We start from the raw sequence: 19,073 nt of genomic DNA, 5'->3' as shown, positions 1-19,073 counted from the left end.
CTGAATTCCAAAACCTCTGTTAGAACAATGCCATTTAAAGAGTGTTTTATTCCAGTTTATACGAGTGTGGCCAAATAAGAGTTTGAAATGAAGAATGGAATTATTCTTATATGTCCATTAGATATAGGACATTAGTCATAATTAACTAATTTAGTCTTGGGTAAAAAATTCTGGTTTTTCTGATTTGGGGTGAAGCAATCAATTTCACAAAGTCATCTGCTTCTGGATTTAAAGAATCCTAGAAATCCTGACTCAGGAAGAAACAGTTAGAACTGGACATGCAACAACAGACTGGTTTCAGATAGGAAAAAGAGTACATCAAGGCTGTATATTGTCACCCTGCTTATTTAACTTCTATGCAGAGTACATCATGAGAAACGCTGGACTGGAAGAAACACAAGCTGGAATCAAGATTGCCAGGAGAAATATCAATAACCTCAGATATGCAGATGACACCACCCTTATGGCAGAAAGTGAAGAGAAACTAAAGAGCCTCTTGATGAAAGTGAAAGAGGAGAGTGAAAAAGCCGGCTTAAAGCTCAACATTCAGAAAACTAAGATCATGGCATCTGGTCCCATCACTTCATGGGAAATAGATGGGGAAACAGTGGAAGCAGTGTCAGACTTTATTTTGGGGGGCTCCAAAATCACTGCAGATGGTGATTGCAGCCATGAAATGAAAAGACGCTTACTCCTTGGAAGAAAAGTCATGACCAACCTAGATAGCATATTCAAAAGCAGAGACATTACTTTGCCGACTAAGGTCCGTCTAGTCAAGGCTATGGTTTTTCCTGTGGTCATGTATGGATGTGAGAGTTGGACTGTGAAGAAGGCTGAGTGCCGAAGAATTGATGCTTTTGAACTGTGGTGTTGGAGAAGACTCTTGAGAGTCCCCTTGGACTGCAAGGAGATCCAACCAGTCCATTCTGAAGGAGATCGGCCCTGGGATTTCTTTGGAAGGAATGATGCTAAAGCTGAAACTCCAGTACTTTGGCCACCTCATGTGAAGAGTTGACTCATTGGAAAAGACTCTGATGCTGGGAGGGATTGGGGGCAGGAGGAGAAGGGGACGACCGAGGATGAGATGGCTGGATGGCATCACTGACTCAATGGACGTGAGTCTGAGTGAACTCTGGGAGTTGGTGATGGACAGGGAAGCCTGGCGTGCTGCGATTCATGGGGTCCCAAAGAGTCGGACATGACTGAGCAACTGAACTGAACTGAATCTTTTGGTAGTCTGACAGGTATCTGTCTGTCATTCTGTTATCAGCTTACACTGAAAAGTCTGTTTCCATAGTCTACTCCCTGTAGAATTAATAGTTATGAGTATGATAAGTCTTTACTGAGGCTTTCACTGTTTTCATGTTTCTGCCAGAACACCCAATTTCTGGTCTTTGTAGCTCATAATAGGAACTTCAGACTAGGCAAATGTAAGGAAAAAGCAGAAACTGCCTGTGGAGAAGACTCAGTGAAAGTGAAATTTGCTCAGTTGTGTCCACTCTTTGTGACCCCATGGACTATACAGTCCATGGAATTCTCCAAGCCAGAACACTGGAATGGGTAGCCTTTTCCTTCTCCAGGGAATCTTGCCAACCAAGGAATTGAACCCAGGTTACCCACATTGCAGGCAGATTCTTTACCAGATGAGCCACAGGGGAAGCCTGGAGAAGACTCAGTGACTCATATTAATTTGTAGTAGCCAACAATGATCAGTTAATGAAGAATAAAATCCCCCTTTTCCTGAAATAACCCATAATCATGTTATGAAGATTTACTTAACTATCACCTTGAGAGAAAATGTATATTCTGGACAGAGTAGGCAATAAGTAGTCTCCAGATTTTTTTTTTTTTAATTTCACTTCAGTTCAGTCACTCAGTTGTGTCTGACTCTTTGAGACCCCACAGACTGCAGCATGCCATGCCTCCCTGTCCATCACCAACTCCCGGAGTTTACTCAAACTCATGTCCATTGAGTTAGTGATGCCATCCAACCATCTCATCCTCTATTTTCCCCTTCTCCTCCTGCCTTCAATCTTTCCCAACATCAGGATCTTTTCAAATGAGTCATTTTTTCGCATCAGGTGGCCAAAGTATTGGAGTTTCAACTTCAACATCAGTCTTTCCAGTGAACACCCAGGACTGATCTCCTTTAGGGTGGACTGATTGGATCTCCTTGCAGTTCAAGGGACTCTCAAGAGTCTTCTCCAACACCACAGTTCAAAAGCATCAATTCTTCGGCACTCAGCTTTCTTCACAGTCCAACTCTCACATCCATACATGACTACTGGAAAAACGATAACTTTGACTAGATGGACCTTTGTTGGCAAAGTAATGTCTCTGCTTTTTAATATGCTGTCTAGGTTGGTCATAGCTTTTCTTTCAAGGAGCATGTGTCTTTTAATTTCATAGCTGCAGTCACCATCTGCAGTGATTTTGGAGCCAAAAAAAAAAAGTCTGTTTCCATTGTTTCCCCATCTATTTGCCATGAATTGATGGGACCAGATGCCATGATCTTAGTTTTCTGATTGTTTTGATTGGAGAATAATAGTTTTACATTCTTGTGTTGGTTTCTACCATACAGCAATGTGAATCAGCTGTAGATATATACATGTATCCTCCCTTTTGAACCTCCCTGCCACCTCCCATCCCATCCTACCCCTCTAGTTTGTCACAGAGCACCAGGTTTGAGCTCCCTGTCATACAGGAAATTCCCACTGGCTGTCTATTCTACATATAGTAATGTATATGTTTCAGTGCTGCTCTCTCAATTCATCCCACCCTCTCCCTCCCCCACTGTGTCCACAAGTCTATTCTCTATGTCTGCATCTCTAGTGTTGCCCTGCAAATAAGTTAATCAGTACCATTTTTCTAGATTCCATATATGTGTGTTAAGATACAATATTTGCTTTTCTCTCTGACGTACTTCACTCTGTATAATAGGCTCTGGCTCATCCACCTCATTAGGACAGACTCCAATGCATTATTTTTTATAGCTGAGTAATATTCATTTGTGTGTATGTACCACATCTTCTTTATCCATTCATCTGTCAAGGGACATCTACGTTCCTTCCATATCCTAGTTATTGTGAATAGTGCTACAGTGAACATTGGGGTACATGCGTCTTTTTTGAATTGTGGTTTTTCTCCAGTAGTGGTATTGCTGGGTTGTATGGTAGTTTTATTCCTAGTTTTTTAAGGAATCTCCATACTGTTCTCCATAGTGGCTCCATCAATTTACATTCTCACCAACAGTACAAGAGGGTTCCCTTTTCTCCACACTCTATCTGGCATTTATTGTTTGTATATTTTTTGAGATGGACATTTTGAGCAATAGCTCATTTTAGTTTTAAGTAGCATTTCTCTAATACTGAGTGATGTTGAACATCTTTTCATGTATTTATTAGCCATCTGTAATATCTTCTTTGAAGAAATGTCTGTTTAGGTCTTCTGCCTACTTTTTGGCTGAATTATTTGTTTTCTTTTATTGAGCTGCATGAGATGCTTGTATATTTTGGAAATTAATCCTTTGTCACTTGTTCCATTTGTTATTATTTTCTCCCACTCTGAAGGTTGTCTTTTCACCTTGTTTGTGGTTTCCTTTGCTGTGCAAAAGCTTAAAGTTTAATTAGGTCTCACTTGTTTATTTTTGCTTTTATTTCCATTACTCTAGGAGGTGGGTCATAGAGAATCTTGCTGTGATTTATGTCAGAGTGTTCTGCCTATGTTTTCCTGTAAAGTTTTATAGTTTCTAGTCTTACATGTAGGTCTTTAATCCATTTTGAGTTTATCTTTGTGTATGGTATTAGGAAGTATTCTAATCCCTTTCTTTTACACATAGCTGTCCAGTTTTCTACTATTGTTGTGTTACTATCAATTTCCCCTTTTATGTCTGTATTTGCCTTATATATTAAGGTGCTTCTATGTGTTAGTTGCTCAGTTGTGTCCAACTCTTTGCAGCTCCTGGACTGTAGCCCGCCAGGCTCCTCTGTCCATGGAATTCTCCAGGCAAGAATTCTGGAGTGGGTTGCCTATTCCTCCTTCAGGGGATCTTCCCAACCCAGGGATTGAACTAGCACCTTCTGTGTCTCCTGTATTAGCAGGCGGATTCTTTACCACCTAGCCACCTGGGAAGCCCCCAACAGATACATACTACCATATATAAAATGGATAAGCAACAAGGATTTACTATAGCAAAGGGAACTATATTCGATGTCCTGTAATAATATATAATGGAAAAGAATTGAAAATATATGTACATATGTATAACTGAATCACTGTGCTATACACCTGAAACTAACTCAGTATAATAATTTGATTCAATTAAAAAAATATTGCCACAGGAGATTCACCCTAAAACTAGAAAAAAATATACCTCAAAGAACCCTTGAGTTGCTCCTCATGGACAATGCAGTTTACTTGGCTCTGGCTGATGAATACACCTCTGGTAGATAAATACATAAAATCTTGACAGAACCTCTAAAATTGTCAAAGGAATAGTCATATACAAGCATTTGGAAAAGTCTACTTCCAAGAAAAGTTTGCAAGAAACTCCAAGGATTTTTCTTTTCTTTTTTTGTCTGTACTAGGTCTTTGTTGCTGCACATAGGCTTTCTCTAGTTGTGGTGTGCGGACTTCTCATTGTGTTGACATCTCTTGTTGTGGAGCACAGGCTTTAGGACACCTAGATTTCAGTAGCTGCAATGTGTAAGCTCTGGAGCATTGGCTTAGTAGTTGTGGCGCACAGGATTAGTTGCCCCACGGCATGTGGAATCTTCCTGGACGAGGGATTGGATTGTATCTGCTGCATTGGCATGTGAATTCTTAACCACTGGACCATCAGGGAAGTCCCAAACTCTTAAGTTTTAGAAAAACTGGTTCGTCAAATTAAAATATACAAAAAAGAGGGTTAAAACTCCACAAAATTACCAACATTACCAAGTTTGCAATTAGTCGGTCCATGGTAGAAAAGACAGAAATTTTCTGATACAGTTGTTAAAGCCACAAAGATTATCACAGATCTTCAACTATCAATATTACGGAAAGTTGGTGACAAAGTTACTTTTTTTTTTTTTTTAAGATTTTTGATGTGGACCATTTTCAAAGGCTTTATATAATTTGTTACACTATTGCTTCTATATTTAATGTTTTGGTTTTTTTGGTCCCAAGGCATGGGGATCTTAGCTCCCCAACCAGGGATTGCACCTGCACCCCCTGCATTGTAAAGCAAAGTCTTAACCACTGGATTGCCAGGAAAGTCCCCAAAGTTGCTATTATTAGGAAGTCAGTTCTTACAAACAAAACCTAAGGATTCTTTTGTTTTGCGAAACTGAACTAGGCACAGTGACCCTGTTTGTGTTTGCTTATTTTAGTTCTCTCAGGGTACAAGTTGTTTTATTTTCTGATTATGATATACAAATTTATTGATAATGGCAGCAAAGCATTTTGTCAGTCTTGCTTCCACACATGCTTCCTTTCTGCCTGGTCCTTGTACTTACAAATCCTTTCATGAACAAGTACTGAGGTGGTTTATTACTTAAGGTGAAAGACAGTAATACAGAGAGGAAAGCCAAAGTTTGAGGGAAGGTGCTTTAGATATGAGGGATCGCTTTTCTTGAAAGAAATTGTCATCTTGTGGACAAAATAATGGAAACTTAGAATGTAGGGGGTTAAAATACTAATGACTAAGACAAATCATAAGAATTTTATTTTGCTTGACAAAAAAAGACTGGGGAAGCGGTAGAACAAAATTGCATTTGCAGAATATTTCAGTGAGATGGTTAATTCTATGCAAAAGCTGACCTTATCATACTTCAAAGAAAAATACATGCAGAATTCTACAGTTCAAAAATTTATGTAATATTAAGAGGATTGAAGTCCATTTAATCCATATCTATTAGATGAACTCTTCCAAACAGCCAGACATCTTGGTTTTTCCCAGAGATCTATTAGAGCAGTTTTTCTCAAAATACAGATTATGAGACATTAGTGGCTCCTAACATTGATCACTGGTGGGTTGTGACTAAAAGTTTGATTTAATGACATAGGATAGAAAATATCAGAATGCATTTGCTCTCAAGTAATTATTGAGACTTCTACTCCAGGTAAGATTTAGAAAGGCCACACTCCCACTAAAACAGATAAATTATAAAGTCATATGTTTAAAGTCATTTAAAAATTATAGACACAATGAAAACTAGAAGAATGAAAATTCCAGAAAGGGAAGTGCCTTCCTGGGTCACTCAATCCCTGTTTTATTTCTTAGAGTATTTACCAATTCTGGTCACAGTGACCCTGCTTTTAGTATGGGTACTCTCCTTGAACAAAGAAAAGCCAGGGGAGTTTTTGAAGGTCATGGATACAGACATGACAGATTTGGTTTAAGTTCTGAAAAGTATGACTGGTATTTGCTGAATGCTAGAGTATAAAAGAAACTGTCCAAGAAAGGCAGAATAAGATATGCAGTCTCATGGTGAAGAGATAAATTCCTGCTAGAGAAAGGGCGTAGACTTGGATTACTGTGATGTTGAATGGTTTGCCATGGAAATGAACCAAGATCATTCTGTTATTTTTGAGATTGCACCCAAGTACTGCATTTCAGACACTCCATGAGGGCTACTGCATTTCTTCTAAGGGATTCTTGTCCATAGTAATAGATATAATGGTCATCTGAATTAAATTCCCCCATTCCCATCCATTTTAGTTCTATTATATCTATTATACCATTATATCTATACCATTGTACCCTGCATATAAGTTAACTAAGCAGGGTGGCAATATACAACCTGACATACACCTTTCCCCATTTGGAACCAAGGTAAATTGGAAGTGGTCAAACAGGAGATTACAAGAGTGAACACTGACATTTTAGGAATCAGTGAAGTATGATCTCAGTCCGTTTCCAAGGCAAACCATTCAACATGATAGTAATCCATTTTACTTCACTGATTCCTAAAATGTCAGTGTTCACTCTTGTAATCTCCTGTTTGACCACTTCCAATTTACCTTGGTTCCAAATGGGGAAAGGTGTATGTCAGGTTGTATATTGCCACCCTGCTTACTTAACTTATATGCAGGGTATATTATGCAAAAGGCCGGGCTGGATAAAGCACAAGCTGGAATCAAGATTCCTGGGAGAAGTATCAATAACCTCAGATACACAAATGACACCACCCTTATGACAAAAGGCGAAGAAGAACTAAAGAGCCTCTTGATGAAAGCGAAAGAGGAGAGTGAAAAAGTTGGATTAAAACTCAGCATTCAGAAAACTAAGATCATAGTATCCAATCCCATCACTTCATGACAATATATGGGGAAACAATGGAAACAGTGACAGACTTTATTTTGGGGGGATCCAAAATCACTGCAGATGGTGACTGCAGCTATGAAATTAAAAGATGCTTGCTCCTTGGAAGAAAAGCCATGACCAACCTACAGATAGCATATTAAAAAGGAGAGACATTACTTTGCCAACAAAGGTTTGTCTAGCCAAAGTTATCATTTTTCCAGTAGTCAGGTATGGATGTGAGAGTTGGACTCTAAAGAAAGCTGAGCACTGAAGAATTGATGCTTTTAAACTGTGGTATTGGAGAAGACTCTTGAGAGTTCCTCGGACTTCAAGGAGATCCAACCAGTCCATCCTAAAGGAAATCAGTCCTGAATATTCACTGGAAGGATTGATGCTGAAGCTGAAGCTCCAGTACTTTGGCCATCTGATGCAAAGAACTGACTCATTGGAAAAGACCCTGATGCTGGGAAAAATTGTAGGCAGGAGGAGAAGGAGACAACAGAGGATAAAATGGTTGGATGGCATCACCAACTCAGTGGACATGAGTTTGAGCAAGCTTCCGGAGTTGGTGATGGACAGGGAAGCCTGGCATGCTGTAGTCCGTGGGGTCGCAAAGAGTCAGACATGACTGAGCAACTGAACTGAACTGAGTTTACCTTGATTCATGGACCTAACATTCCAGGTTCCTAGACAATATTGTTCTTTGCAGCACTGGACTTTACTTTGAGCAGCAGACACATCCACAACTGGGTGTCGTTCCTGCTTTGGCTCAGCCTCTTCATTCTTTCTGGAGCTATTTCTCCAGTCTTCTCCAGTAGCATATTGAACACCTGACATGCGGGGTTCATTTTTCAGTGTCATTTGTTTTTGCCTTTTCATACTATTCATGGAGTTCTCAAGGCAAGAATGCTGAAGTGGTTTGCTATTCCCTTCTCCAGGGGACCACATTTTGTCAGAACTCTCCACTGTGACCCGTCTATCTTGGGTGGCCCTACTCTACATGGCCCATAGTTTTACTGAATTACACAAGGCTGTGGTCCATGTGATCGTTTTGGTTAGTTTTCTGTGATTGTGTTTTTCATTCCGTCTGCCCTGTAATGGTTGTGGATAAGAGGCTGTATGAGCTTCCTGATGAGAGGGACTGGCTGTGGGGAAAACTGAGTCTTGCTCTGGTGGGAAAGGCCAACCTCAGCAAATCTTTAATCCAATCTTCTGCTGATAAGTGGGTTTGTGATCCCTTCATGTAGTTTGTCCTGAGGCAGCCCAGTTCTGCAGTATGTAGTCTCTATGGAAGGGCTATAGTCTCTGTGCTAAACCTAATGGTGACCTTCTCCAGGAGGACTTATGCCAACATACCATGTCTCCCAGGAATGCTCCTGCCAGTGAACCTGACCCTGAGCCATGCACAATGGACCTGTGCCTCTGCTGGAGACTTCCACTCACAGGCACGCCTAACTTTTAATGGTGTCACTGCTCCTTTCTCCTAGGTTGTAGTGCACACAAGGTTTTGTTCTTCCAAGAGTCTCTTTTTCCCCAGTCCTGTGGAAATTCTGTAACCAAATCCCGCTGACCTTCAAAGTCAGATTCTGTGGGGATTCCCAGTCCCTTTGCTGGTTCCCCAGGTTGGGAAGTCTGTTGTGGGGCCTAGAACCTTTACAACAGTGAGAGAACTGCTTTGGTATAATTGTTCTCCAGTTTGTGGATTGCCAGCCTGGCAGCTCTATGATGGGACTAATAGAGAATTCCCCCAAAGGACTTTGTCACAGGCTGCAACTCCCAGGACCACTGCTGCCAGTGGCCTTGTCCCTGCATCAGGCCACTGCTGACCATGCCTCTGCAGGAGACCCTCAAACACTCACAGGCAGGTCTGGCTCAGACTGTAGTTGGGGGGTCACTGCTCCTTTCCCTGGGTCCTAGTGCGCACAAGGTTTTGTTTGTGTCCTCTAAGAGTCTCTGACAGGGATTTTTATTTTAAACACGATTGTGTCCCTCCTACCTTCTGTTTGTGGCTTCTTCTTTGTCCTTGGACATGGAGTATCTTTTTTGGTGGGTTCCAGCATTCTCCTGTCAATTGTGCTTAGCAGCTAGCTGCAATTTTGGTGTTCTCGCAAGAGAAGATGAGCACATGTCCTTCTCTACCATCTTCGTGGACAACCATTCAACATCACAATAATCCAAGTCTATGCTCCAACCACTAATGCTGAAGACACTGAAGTTGACAAGTACTATGAAGACCTACAAGACCTTCTGGAACTAACACCAAAAAAAGATGTCCTTTTCATCATAGGGGACTGGAATGCAAAAGTAGGAAGTTAAGAGATACCTGGAGTAACAGGCAAGTTTGGCCTTGGAGTACAAAATGAAACAGGGCAGAGGCTATCAGAGTTTCGCCAAGAGAACACACTGGTCATAGCAAACACCCTCTTCCAACAATGTAAGAGTTAACTCTACACATGGACATCATCAGATGGTCAGTATTGAAATCAGATTGATTTATTCTTTGCAACCAAAAATGGAGAAATTCTATTCAGTCAGCAAAAACAAGACCTGGAGCTAACTGTTGCTCAGATCATAAGCTCATTATTATAAAATTCAGACTTAAATTGAAAAAAAATAGGGAAAAGTACTAGGTCATTCAATTATGACCTAAATCAAATCCCTTATGATTACACAGTGGAAATGACAAATAGATTTAGGGGATTAGATCTGATAGACAGAGTGCCTGAAGAACTATGGACAGAGGTTCATAACATTGTACAGGAGGCAGTGATCAAAATCATCCCTCAGAAAAAGAAATGCAAAAGGCAAAATAGTTGTTTGAGGAGGCCTTACAAATAGCTGAGAAGAGAAGCAAAAGGCAAAGGAGAAGAAAGATATACCCATCTGAATGCAGAGTTGCGGAGAATAGCGGAGAGAGTTAAGAAAGCCTTCTTAAGTGAACAATGCAAAGAAATAGAGGGACACAATAGAATGGGAAAGACTAGAGATCTCCTCAAGAAAATTAGAGATACCAAGGGAACATTTGATGCAAATATGGGCACTATAAAGAACAAAAAGAGTATAGACCTAACAGAAGCAGAAAAGATTAAGCAGAGGTTGCAAGAATACACAAAAGATCTATACAAACATGTCTTAATGACCTGGATAACCATGATGGTGTGGCCAGACATCCTGGAGTGTGCAATCAAGTGGGCCTTAGGAAGCATCGCTAGGAACAAAGCTAGTGCAGGTGATGGAATTCCAACTGAGCTATTTAAATTCCAAAAGAGAATGCTGTAAAGTGCTGTACTCAATATGCCAGCAAATTTGGAAAACTCAGCAGTGCCCACAGGACTGGAAAAGGTCAGTTTTCATTCCAATCCCAAAGAAGGGCAATGCCAAAGAATGTTCAAGCTACCATGCAATTGTGCTTATTTCACATGCTAGCAAGGCAGTGTTCAGTATCCTTCAAGCTCGGCTTCAACAGTATGTGAACCAAGAACTTCCAAATGTACAAGCTGGATTTAGAGAAGGGTGAGGAACAAGAGATCAAATTGCTAACATCTGTTGGATCATAGAAAAACCAAGGAAATTCCAGAAAAATACCTAGTTCTGTTTCATATACTATACTGAAGCTTTTGACTGTTTGGATCACAACAAACTGTGGTAAATTATTAAAGAGATAGGAATACCAGACCCCCTTACTGCCTCCTGTAAAATCTGTAAATGGGTCAAGAAGCAACAGTTAGAACTGGACCTGAAACAATGGACTGGTTCCAAATTGGGAAAGGAGTATATCAAGGGTGTATATTGTCACCCTGCTTATTTAACTTATATGCAGAGTACATCCTGTGAAATGCCAGGCTGGATGAGTCACAAGCTGGAATCAAGATTGCTGGGAGAAATATCAGTAACCTCAGATATGCAGATGATACCACCCTAATGGTAGAAAGTCAAGATGAACTAAAGAACCTCTTGATGAAAGTGAATGAGGAGAGTGAAAAGGCTGGCTTAAAATTCAACATTCAAAACACTAAGATCATAGTATCCAGTCCCATCACTTCATGGCAAATAGATGGGGAAACAATGAAAAGAGTAACAAACTTTATTTTCTTGGACTCCAAAATCACTGGATGTTGACTGCAGCCATGAAATTAAAAGATGATTGCTCCTTGGAAGAAAAGCTGTGGCAATTCTAGACACAGTATTAAAAAGCAGAGACATCACTTTGCTGACAAAGGTCCATTTAGTCAAAGCTATTGTTTTTCCATTGGTCATGTACATATGTTAGACCATAAATAAGTCTGAGCACCAAATAATTGATGCTTTTGAACTGTGGTGTTGGGGAAGACTCTTAAGAATCCCTTGGACTGCAAGGAGATCAAACCAGTCAATCCTAAAGGATGTCAACCCTGAATATTCATTGGTAGGACTGATGCTAAAGCTGAAGCTCCAATACTTTGACCACTTGATGCAAAGAGCCAACTCATTGGAAAATACTCTGATGCTGGGAAAGATTGAGAGCAGGAGGAATGGGGCAACAAAGGAGTTAGATGGATGAGCTTCATCACCCACACAATGGACATGAGTTTGAGAAAACCCAAGAGATAGTGAAGGACAGGGATGCCTGGCATGCTGGGGTTGCAAAGAGTTGGACACTACTGAGAGACTGAACAACAAGAAAAAGGGACTGCATCAAAAATATGATAGGTCTCTCCTTCAAGTTTTTGCCAGATACTGAACTTGATGGAATGGAAGGCTAAGCTCAGAATTTTTGAAGGAGGGAATTTCAGGCATGAGAAGGAAGGGAATGACCAACTATGAGTCAGAAGCCTTAGAAGGCCATATCCAAGAAATAAGATGGACTGCAAAGTTATGGTGAAATCTATCCACAGTGCTTTGAAGACAAATTTATACTAATGACAGAAATCAACATGGAACACTTGATAAATTTTCCTCTCAAGACTTTGCCAGATTTTCAAGCTACATGAGGTGGGAGGCTAATGAGCTAAACAAAACTTCCAAAGGGCAGACTGAATCTCCCATAGTGTTTAAGTGTTGAAAGGAAATAGACCTCCCAAGCTACGGATCAGAAGTGCAAGTGAGCCACACCTTAAGGAGAAAAGTAAGAGGTAGACTGAGTCTAAAACTGGAATCCAGCACCAACTTAGTTCAGTTCCTTGTTGTATTAAGGTGATCAGCTCTTCAAATTATGCATCTAACAGAGGAAACGGAGAACCTTTATGAGGGAAAATAACATCATTACAAGTCCCATTTGTCCATTTTAAACCCAAAATATGGCATATAATAAATTACAAGACTTGAGAAGAGGCAAGAAAATGTGTGTGATAAGAGAAAATGCAAATAATAAAAGCAGATCCATAGATGATCCAGATACTGGAATTAGCAAGCAGGGTTTTTAAAATAATTATTTATGTGCAGGGAAGAAAAGGAAAAGATGGGACAAATGGATAAAATGATGTATAATTTTGAGAGAATTGGAATCTATAAAAATGATTTAACATGCATTATAGATTTTAAAAATATAATAGCTAAAGTTGAGAATTCATTTATAGTTTTAACAATAGCTTGGACTGAGCAAAGAGTGAACTTGAGGACAGAAAAGTTGACAACACAAAACTGAAGCACAGAGACAAAAAGAATGGGAAGAATAAAACTAATATAAGAGATATATGGAATATGGGGAAGCAATTAAACATATATTAATTAGAGTCATAGAAGGATAAGTATTAGAAAAAGAGGTAGAAGCAATATATGAAGAGATAATAGTCAAGAAATTTCCAAAACTGGTGATAGATATCATTTCAAACATTAAAGAAGTTCAATGAACCTTAATCCACAGAAAGGATATATGCAAAGGATTAAGTAAATAAGTGTATTGTAGCTGAACTGCTGACAAAGATAAAGTCTTAAAAGCATCAAGAGAAAACAAGGCACATTACTTTATCACAAAGGAACAATAAAGCAGATGACTATTGTACTGAAATTATGGAAGCCAAAAGACATTTAAAGTGCTGAAAGAAAAAAAATCTGTCAAATTTGTATCCAGATAAAATACCTTTAGAGATCATAGTAAAAGACTTATTCAGACAAATAAAAGTTGAGAGAAACCATCAACAGCAGACCCACACTATGAAAAATATTAAAGGAAGTTCTTCAGGGTAAAGGAAAATGAACTCAAATAGTAGCACAGACCTTCCAGAAAGAAGAGCAACAGGAAAGACAAATATATGGGTAAAAATAATTGACTTTCAAAGTAGCAAGAATAAAATATATTGTGGAGTTTTATGTAGAAGTATTTAAAGTAAACATTTGCATGAATTATAGGAAGGAGGTGTATGGCTTAAATCATTATAAGGTTTTCGTTTGGATAGTAAAAGGTAGACTGCAAAAAAAATGCTAGCTTTAGAGTGGAATACAGCATGAAAACAAAATTTTAAGGTTAAGGTAGGCTATAATAAGGAATTATATGGGAATATAGAGGTTGTTGTTGTTCAGTTGCTCAGTCATGTCCAATTCTTTGCGACCTTGTGGACTGTGGCACGACAAGCTTTCCTTTACTTCACTATTTCCCTGAGTTTGCTCAAACTTATGTCCAGTGAGTCAGTGATGGCATCCAACCATTTCATCCTCTTTTGCCCCTTTCTTCTCCTGCCCTCAGTCTTTCCCATCATCAGGGTCTTTTCCAATGAATCAGTTCTTTGCATTGTGTAGCCAAAGTATGGACCTTCAGTTTCAGCATCAGTCCTTCCAGTGAATATTCAGGGTTGTTTTCCTTTAGGATTGACTGGTTTGATCTTGCAGGCCAAGGGACTCTCAAGAGTCTTCTTCAGCACCACAGTCCGAAAGCATCATTCTTTGGTGCTCAACCTTCTTTATGGTTCAACTCTCACATCCATGTGTGACTACAAGAAAAACCATAGCTTTGACTATACAGACTTTCATCAACAAAGTGATGTCTCTGCTCTTTAATACACTGTCTAGGTTTGTCATTGCTTTCCTTCCAAAGAGTAAGCATCTTTTAATTTCATGGCTGCAGTCACCATCCACAGTGATTTTTGCAGCCCATGGAAATAAAATTTGTCATCGTTTTCACTTTTTCCCCATCTATTTTCCTTGAAGTGATGGGACTGGGTGCCATGATCTTAGGTTTTTTAATTTTAAGCCTGCTTTAACATAAATGCAAACATCCTAAACACCGTGGTAGCAAAGTGAGTTCATTTTTCTTTAAAAAAAAAAAAAAAAGATCATTACCAAGTGGGATTTATTCCAGAAAAGAAGTTTTGCCTTTAACAATAGAAAATCTGTGAAATTCACCATATTAAAAAATAAAATCACATGCTAATCTCAATAGGTAGCTCAGCTGTTAAAGAATCTGCCTGCAATGCAGGAGACCTCGGTTTGATTCTTGGGTCAGGAAAATCCCCTGGAGAAGGTATAGGCTACCCACTCCAGTATTCTTGGGCTTCCCTGGTGGCTCAGCTGTTAAAGAATCTGCCTGCAATGCAGGAGACCTGGGTTCAGTCCCTGGGTTGGGAGAAGGGCATGGCAACCCACTCTAGTATTCTTGCCTGGAGACTCCCCATGGACAGAGAAGCCTGGCAGGTTACAGTCCATGGGATTGCAAAAATTGAGTGACTAAGCACAGCACAGCTCAATAGATGCCAAAGAAACAATTAACACAATTCAGTACCCATTCAAGAAAAACAAAGCTCATGGTAAACTCACTGGGAAAAAATCCTGATGCTGGGAAAGATTGAGGGCAGGAAGAGAAACAGGTGACAGAGATTGAGGTGGTTGGATGACATCATCAATTCAATGGACAGGAGTTTGAGCAAACTCTGGGGGATAGCAAAGGACAGGGAATCCTGGCATGCTGCAGTCCATGGGGTCTTAGAATTGGACATGACTGAGCAACTGAACAACAACAACAAACTAGAGGTAGAAGCAGGTTAACCAATTCAGAACATCAAATATATCTGTCTGCGTCCCTTCATCCAACTAAAGGTCATGTTCTATAGCCACACTAAAGAGAAAACACAAATATGTTTCTTTGAACAATGCCTAGGGGATGATGGCACTGACTTGGAAGGAGTCCAGGGTCATTGTCCAAGAGGAGCAGACACATTAGTTTACACACATTTTCCAAACACATTACATTCAGTTCAGGGTCAGTTCAGTTCAGTCGCTCAGTCCTGTCTGACTCTTTGTGACCCCATGAATCGCAGCACACCAGGCCTCCCTGTCCATCACCAACTCCCGGAGTTCACTCAGACTCACGTCCCATCGAGTTGATGATGCCATCCAGCCATCTCATCCTCTGTCGTCTCCTACTCCTCCTACCCCCAATCCCTCCCAGCATCAGAGTCTTTTCCAATGAGTCAACTCTTCTCATGAGGTGGCCAAAATACTGGAGTTTCAGCTTTAGCATCATTCCTGCCAAATAACACCCAGGACTGATCTCCTTCAGAATGGACTGGTTGGATCTTCTTGCAGTCCAAGCGACTCTCAAGAGTCTTCTCCAACACCACAGTTCAAAAGCATCAATTCTTGCGGCACTCAGCTTTCTTCACAGTCCAACTCTCACATCCATACATGACCACTGGAAAAACCATAGCCTCTTTTCCTACCCTCTATTGGATATAAAAGACCCATTTCCTATCCCTCACCACCCCACCTGCCCCACTAGCTTGGGAAGGTCTGTGTTGCATTTCCATTCTTTTTGTAGTCACTTTGAAGTTTTTGACACTAATTATACGTTTTCCTATAATACTCTAAAGTTGCTAAGTATTTCTCTTCTAAACATCCCTGAACCCTTTGAAGCCCACTTTACGCACTGAACACCCTCACACCCTGCTCAAGCTAATCTTACCATCTTTTTCTTACAGCTTAGATTCTATCACTTTTTAAACATAGTTAATAAAGGGGGTTTTGGTTAGTTTACAGTTGATAGTTAATTAAATGTATTTATTTAAAAAACACTACTGAAACAATTCTTGAGAATCTTTTCTGAGACTAAATGAGAGCCCAGTGCCTGCCTCACACAGAGTAGGTGCTCAATAAAAGGAACTCACCTTTTCCCCTCCCAGAATAAACAGTTGTTTGTCTCTTTAACACTAGTTATGAGTGCTCAGCAGGCATGGATTACTCTGGGTTGGATGCATTTCATGGACAGTTGGCAATGACCAATCTCTCCTTATGTTAATTTTGTGAATACTGTATTTGACTGTGTAGCAAGCTAAATGATGCCGGAATAAATGTTCTCATTTCTGAGCTGTGAAGTGTTGAAAATGGATCAGAAAATAAAAGCAGAATGTCCACCCTTTGGGAGAAAAATGTCAGTCTGTGTTGCTGCCACTCTTGGCTGCTAGTTGGAATGCAGCTGTTAAGGCAGCTGTTTAACTGTTTGCCCAACTTGAAAGGACACTCACTGCCAAGTGGCAAATAGTTTTCATAACATTTTGCTTTTGCTGAGAACAACAACAGTACATTTTACTGAGCTCCAGCAGTGTGCCAAACATGACAGATTTATAACTCTGCAGGTTCACAACCTTGACTGAACACGATGCTCATTTCCATTTATAATATTTATAAAAAGAATAAATAGGCTTCCAAAGGTAGCCTCTACACACACACACACAAAAGAAATCTAGATCTTACATATTTTTTTGAAAATCCAGCAGATAACTTGAGGAAATACCTCTGAAGATGAAAAATGAAAATCTTTAAAAGGAAGATTTAAAGATTTTAAACTTCCCTAAGGTGGCCCAAGATTGACTTTACCCCCTTGTCCAGGACAGATGAGTGTAGCAGTAGCAGAGGAAACATGTCATCTACTGAATCTCTTGCAATCGATGTGTCTCATTCTGGGTCATGAAGTTAATCTGTTGCTAATAAAAATATTGACACTAAGTACTTAGCATACTGTTGTATTGAATCTGACAGGCTGTGAACTGGGGTGGTGGTGGGGAGTAGGAGGGGTTGCGGTCATCAACTATTTTATTTATGAAAGGTATAGGACAAATATAAGCATTTAAAATTAAGAAAATACTTCCATATACATAAGCATGATTTTCTTCTGAGTCCAAAAGTTACATGGATGATGATCATGTTACACAGCTGTCCACCCACAGTCTATTCCCTCTGGTCAGAAGCTCATGCCTTCAAAAAAGTTATGGAGATATGCTTTAGGCATGTAGAAGGATCCTGTACATACCTATTATTTGTCCCAGCAGAAGTGATAGAAAGCAGAAGTGACCACCACTCAAACATTTAGTGTGTAAGCCCCACAAGTCTTTATGAAGGCAATGGAGGTCAGGCAGGGGAGATTCAATCTCATTTAATAAATCGGACTCACTAGGAGTCAGACACGACTGAGCAACTTCACTTTCACTTTTCACTTTCATGCATTGGAGAAGGAAATGGCAACCCACTCCAGTGTTCTTGCCTGGAGAATCCCAGGGACGGGGGGCCTGGTGGGCTGCCGTCTATGGGGTTGCACAGAGTTGGACACGATTGAACCAACTTAGCAGCAGCAGCACAATCAAAGCTGAAATAGAGATATTTCTAAAGGTGAACTGGGCTGAACAAAGATGATCAATGGAGATATAACCTGTATTTTCTCTACTATTTACCAAACAGTGATTAACTCATAAATGATAGTCTAATCCAGTTGTTTCTCCAAATTATAAAAGCATACATTTCCACAAAATTGACATGATTTCTTGGACAATGATAGACAAAGTCTCACACACTGGGTAATGGTCACCAAGAGACTCAGCCACAAGTTTTGTGCTCTTTTTTTCAGGGATCAGAAAATTACTAATTGCTATCCATGGATGAAATTTATAAGATCGCTTCCACAGAAAGGATCCAGGTGTTGGAAAAAGAACTGGCTACGCAACTGACTGAGCTGAAGTCTGAGATAGAAGAACAACGGACTCTCCAGGGGTCATCTCATCAAACTTACAGGTAAATAGTGGCAGTGTGAAGGCATGGTCTTCAAGAGCTTCAACCCCTACTCACTTCCCATAATCTCCATCAGAGCCCCACCTCTCCTTTTTACCTGGACATTTGGCATCATCTCAAGCTCAGGCTTGACTGCTGCCCTTAAGGCTTTCCTATATTCTAGAATCATCAAGGCATTTGGAGGCAATGTGCTACGAAAGAAAATGAAAAAGTGCTCTTCCATCTCACACATATCATTGTCTTAAGATTCCAGAAGCTATTATACAAACCATAGTCAATGAAACCTTATTTTCTCCAATGATATTTTAACTGAATTTGACCTTGATTTTGATGAGAAATTTCAAAACGAAAATAATATGAGGTATTTGATAGTGAATTCTGTAAAATGATGTTCTATTAGGAACTATTCTATAGGTAAATGCTGCCAATGATAGCAATTGAACTCTTTAGGTCATTCACATACATTTTGAGGTTAACTGAGAGGAAAGGCATGATCTGAGCAAGAGAAGGTCAGAGAACTGAACCCTGAATCCCACCCAAACTCCCAGCATGCCAAAGAATTAGAAGACAAGAAGGCAGGGAAAGAATAGGTTTCTTCTGTTTCCCTGACTGCCTATTTAGTAGCTGGTCCCCTTTCTAGGTGGTTACTGGTTTTCCATCTCTGTGAGGCTGTAGCCAGGATACAGGTACCCAGTAATCACAGAAATTATACCTTTGATTTATTCATGCTTTTACCCTCAAGGCCCTTTCAAAACTTGTATCTTTTTCCATCAAAACCAAGACATGAAGAGATAAGAGGAGGCATTATTCCAACTGCAGT

The 19,073-nt window shown here is 40.0% G+C and overlaps 1 protein-coding gene across 1 annotated transcript in view; it reads left to right on the top strand.

Moving 5' to 3' along the window:
* The window catches only part of LOC120862521, a 196,948-nt gene that overhangs the window by 10,196 nt on the left and 167,679 nt on the right, over positions 1–19,073 (top strand). Inside the window, exon 2 of the mRNA XM_040238532.1 lies at positions 18,093–18,256. Coding sequence (XP_040094466.1) covers positions 18,120–18,256 — 137 coding nt within the window. The 5' untranslated portion in view covers positions 18,093–18,119. The remainder of the gene's footprint in view (positions 1–18,092; positions 18,257–19,073) is intronic.

Source organism: Oryx dammah, unplaced genomic scaffold, assembly GCF_014754425.2.
Source record: "Oryx dammah isolate SB20612 unplaced genomic scaffold, SCBI_Odam_1.1 HiC_scaffold_4, whole genome shotgun sequence".
Lineage (NCBI taxonomy): Eukaryota > Metazoa > Chordata > Mammalia > Artiodactyla > Bovidae > Oryx > Oryx dammah.
Note: the sequence above shows the minus strand (reverse complement) of the source record. Positions and strands in the feature narration are given on the sequence as shown.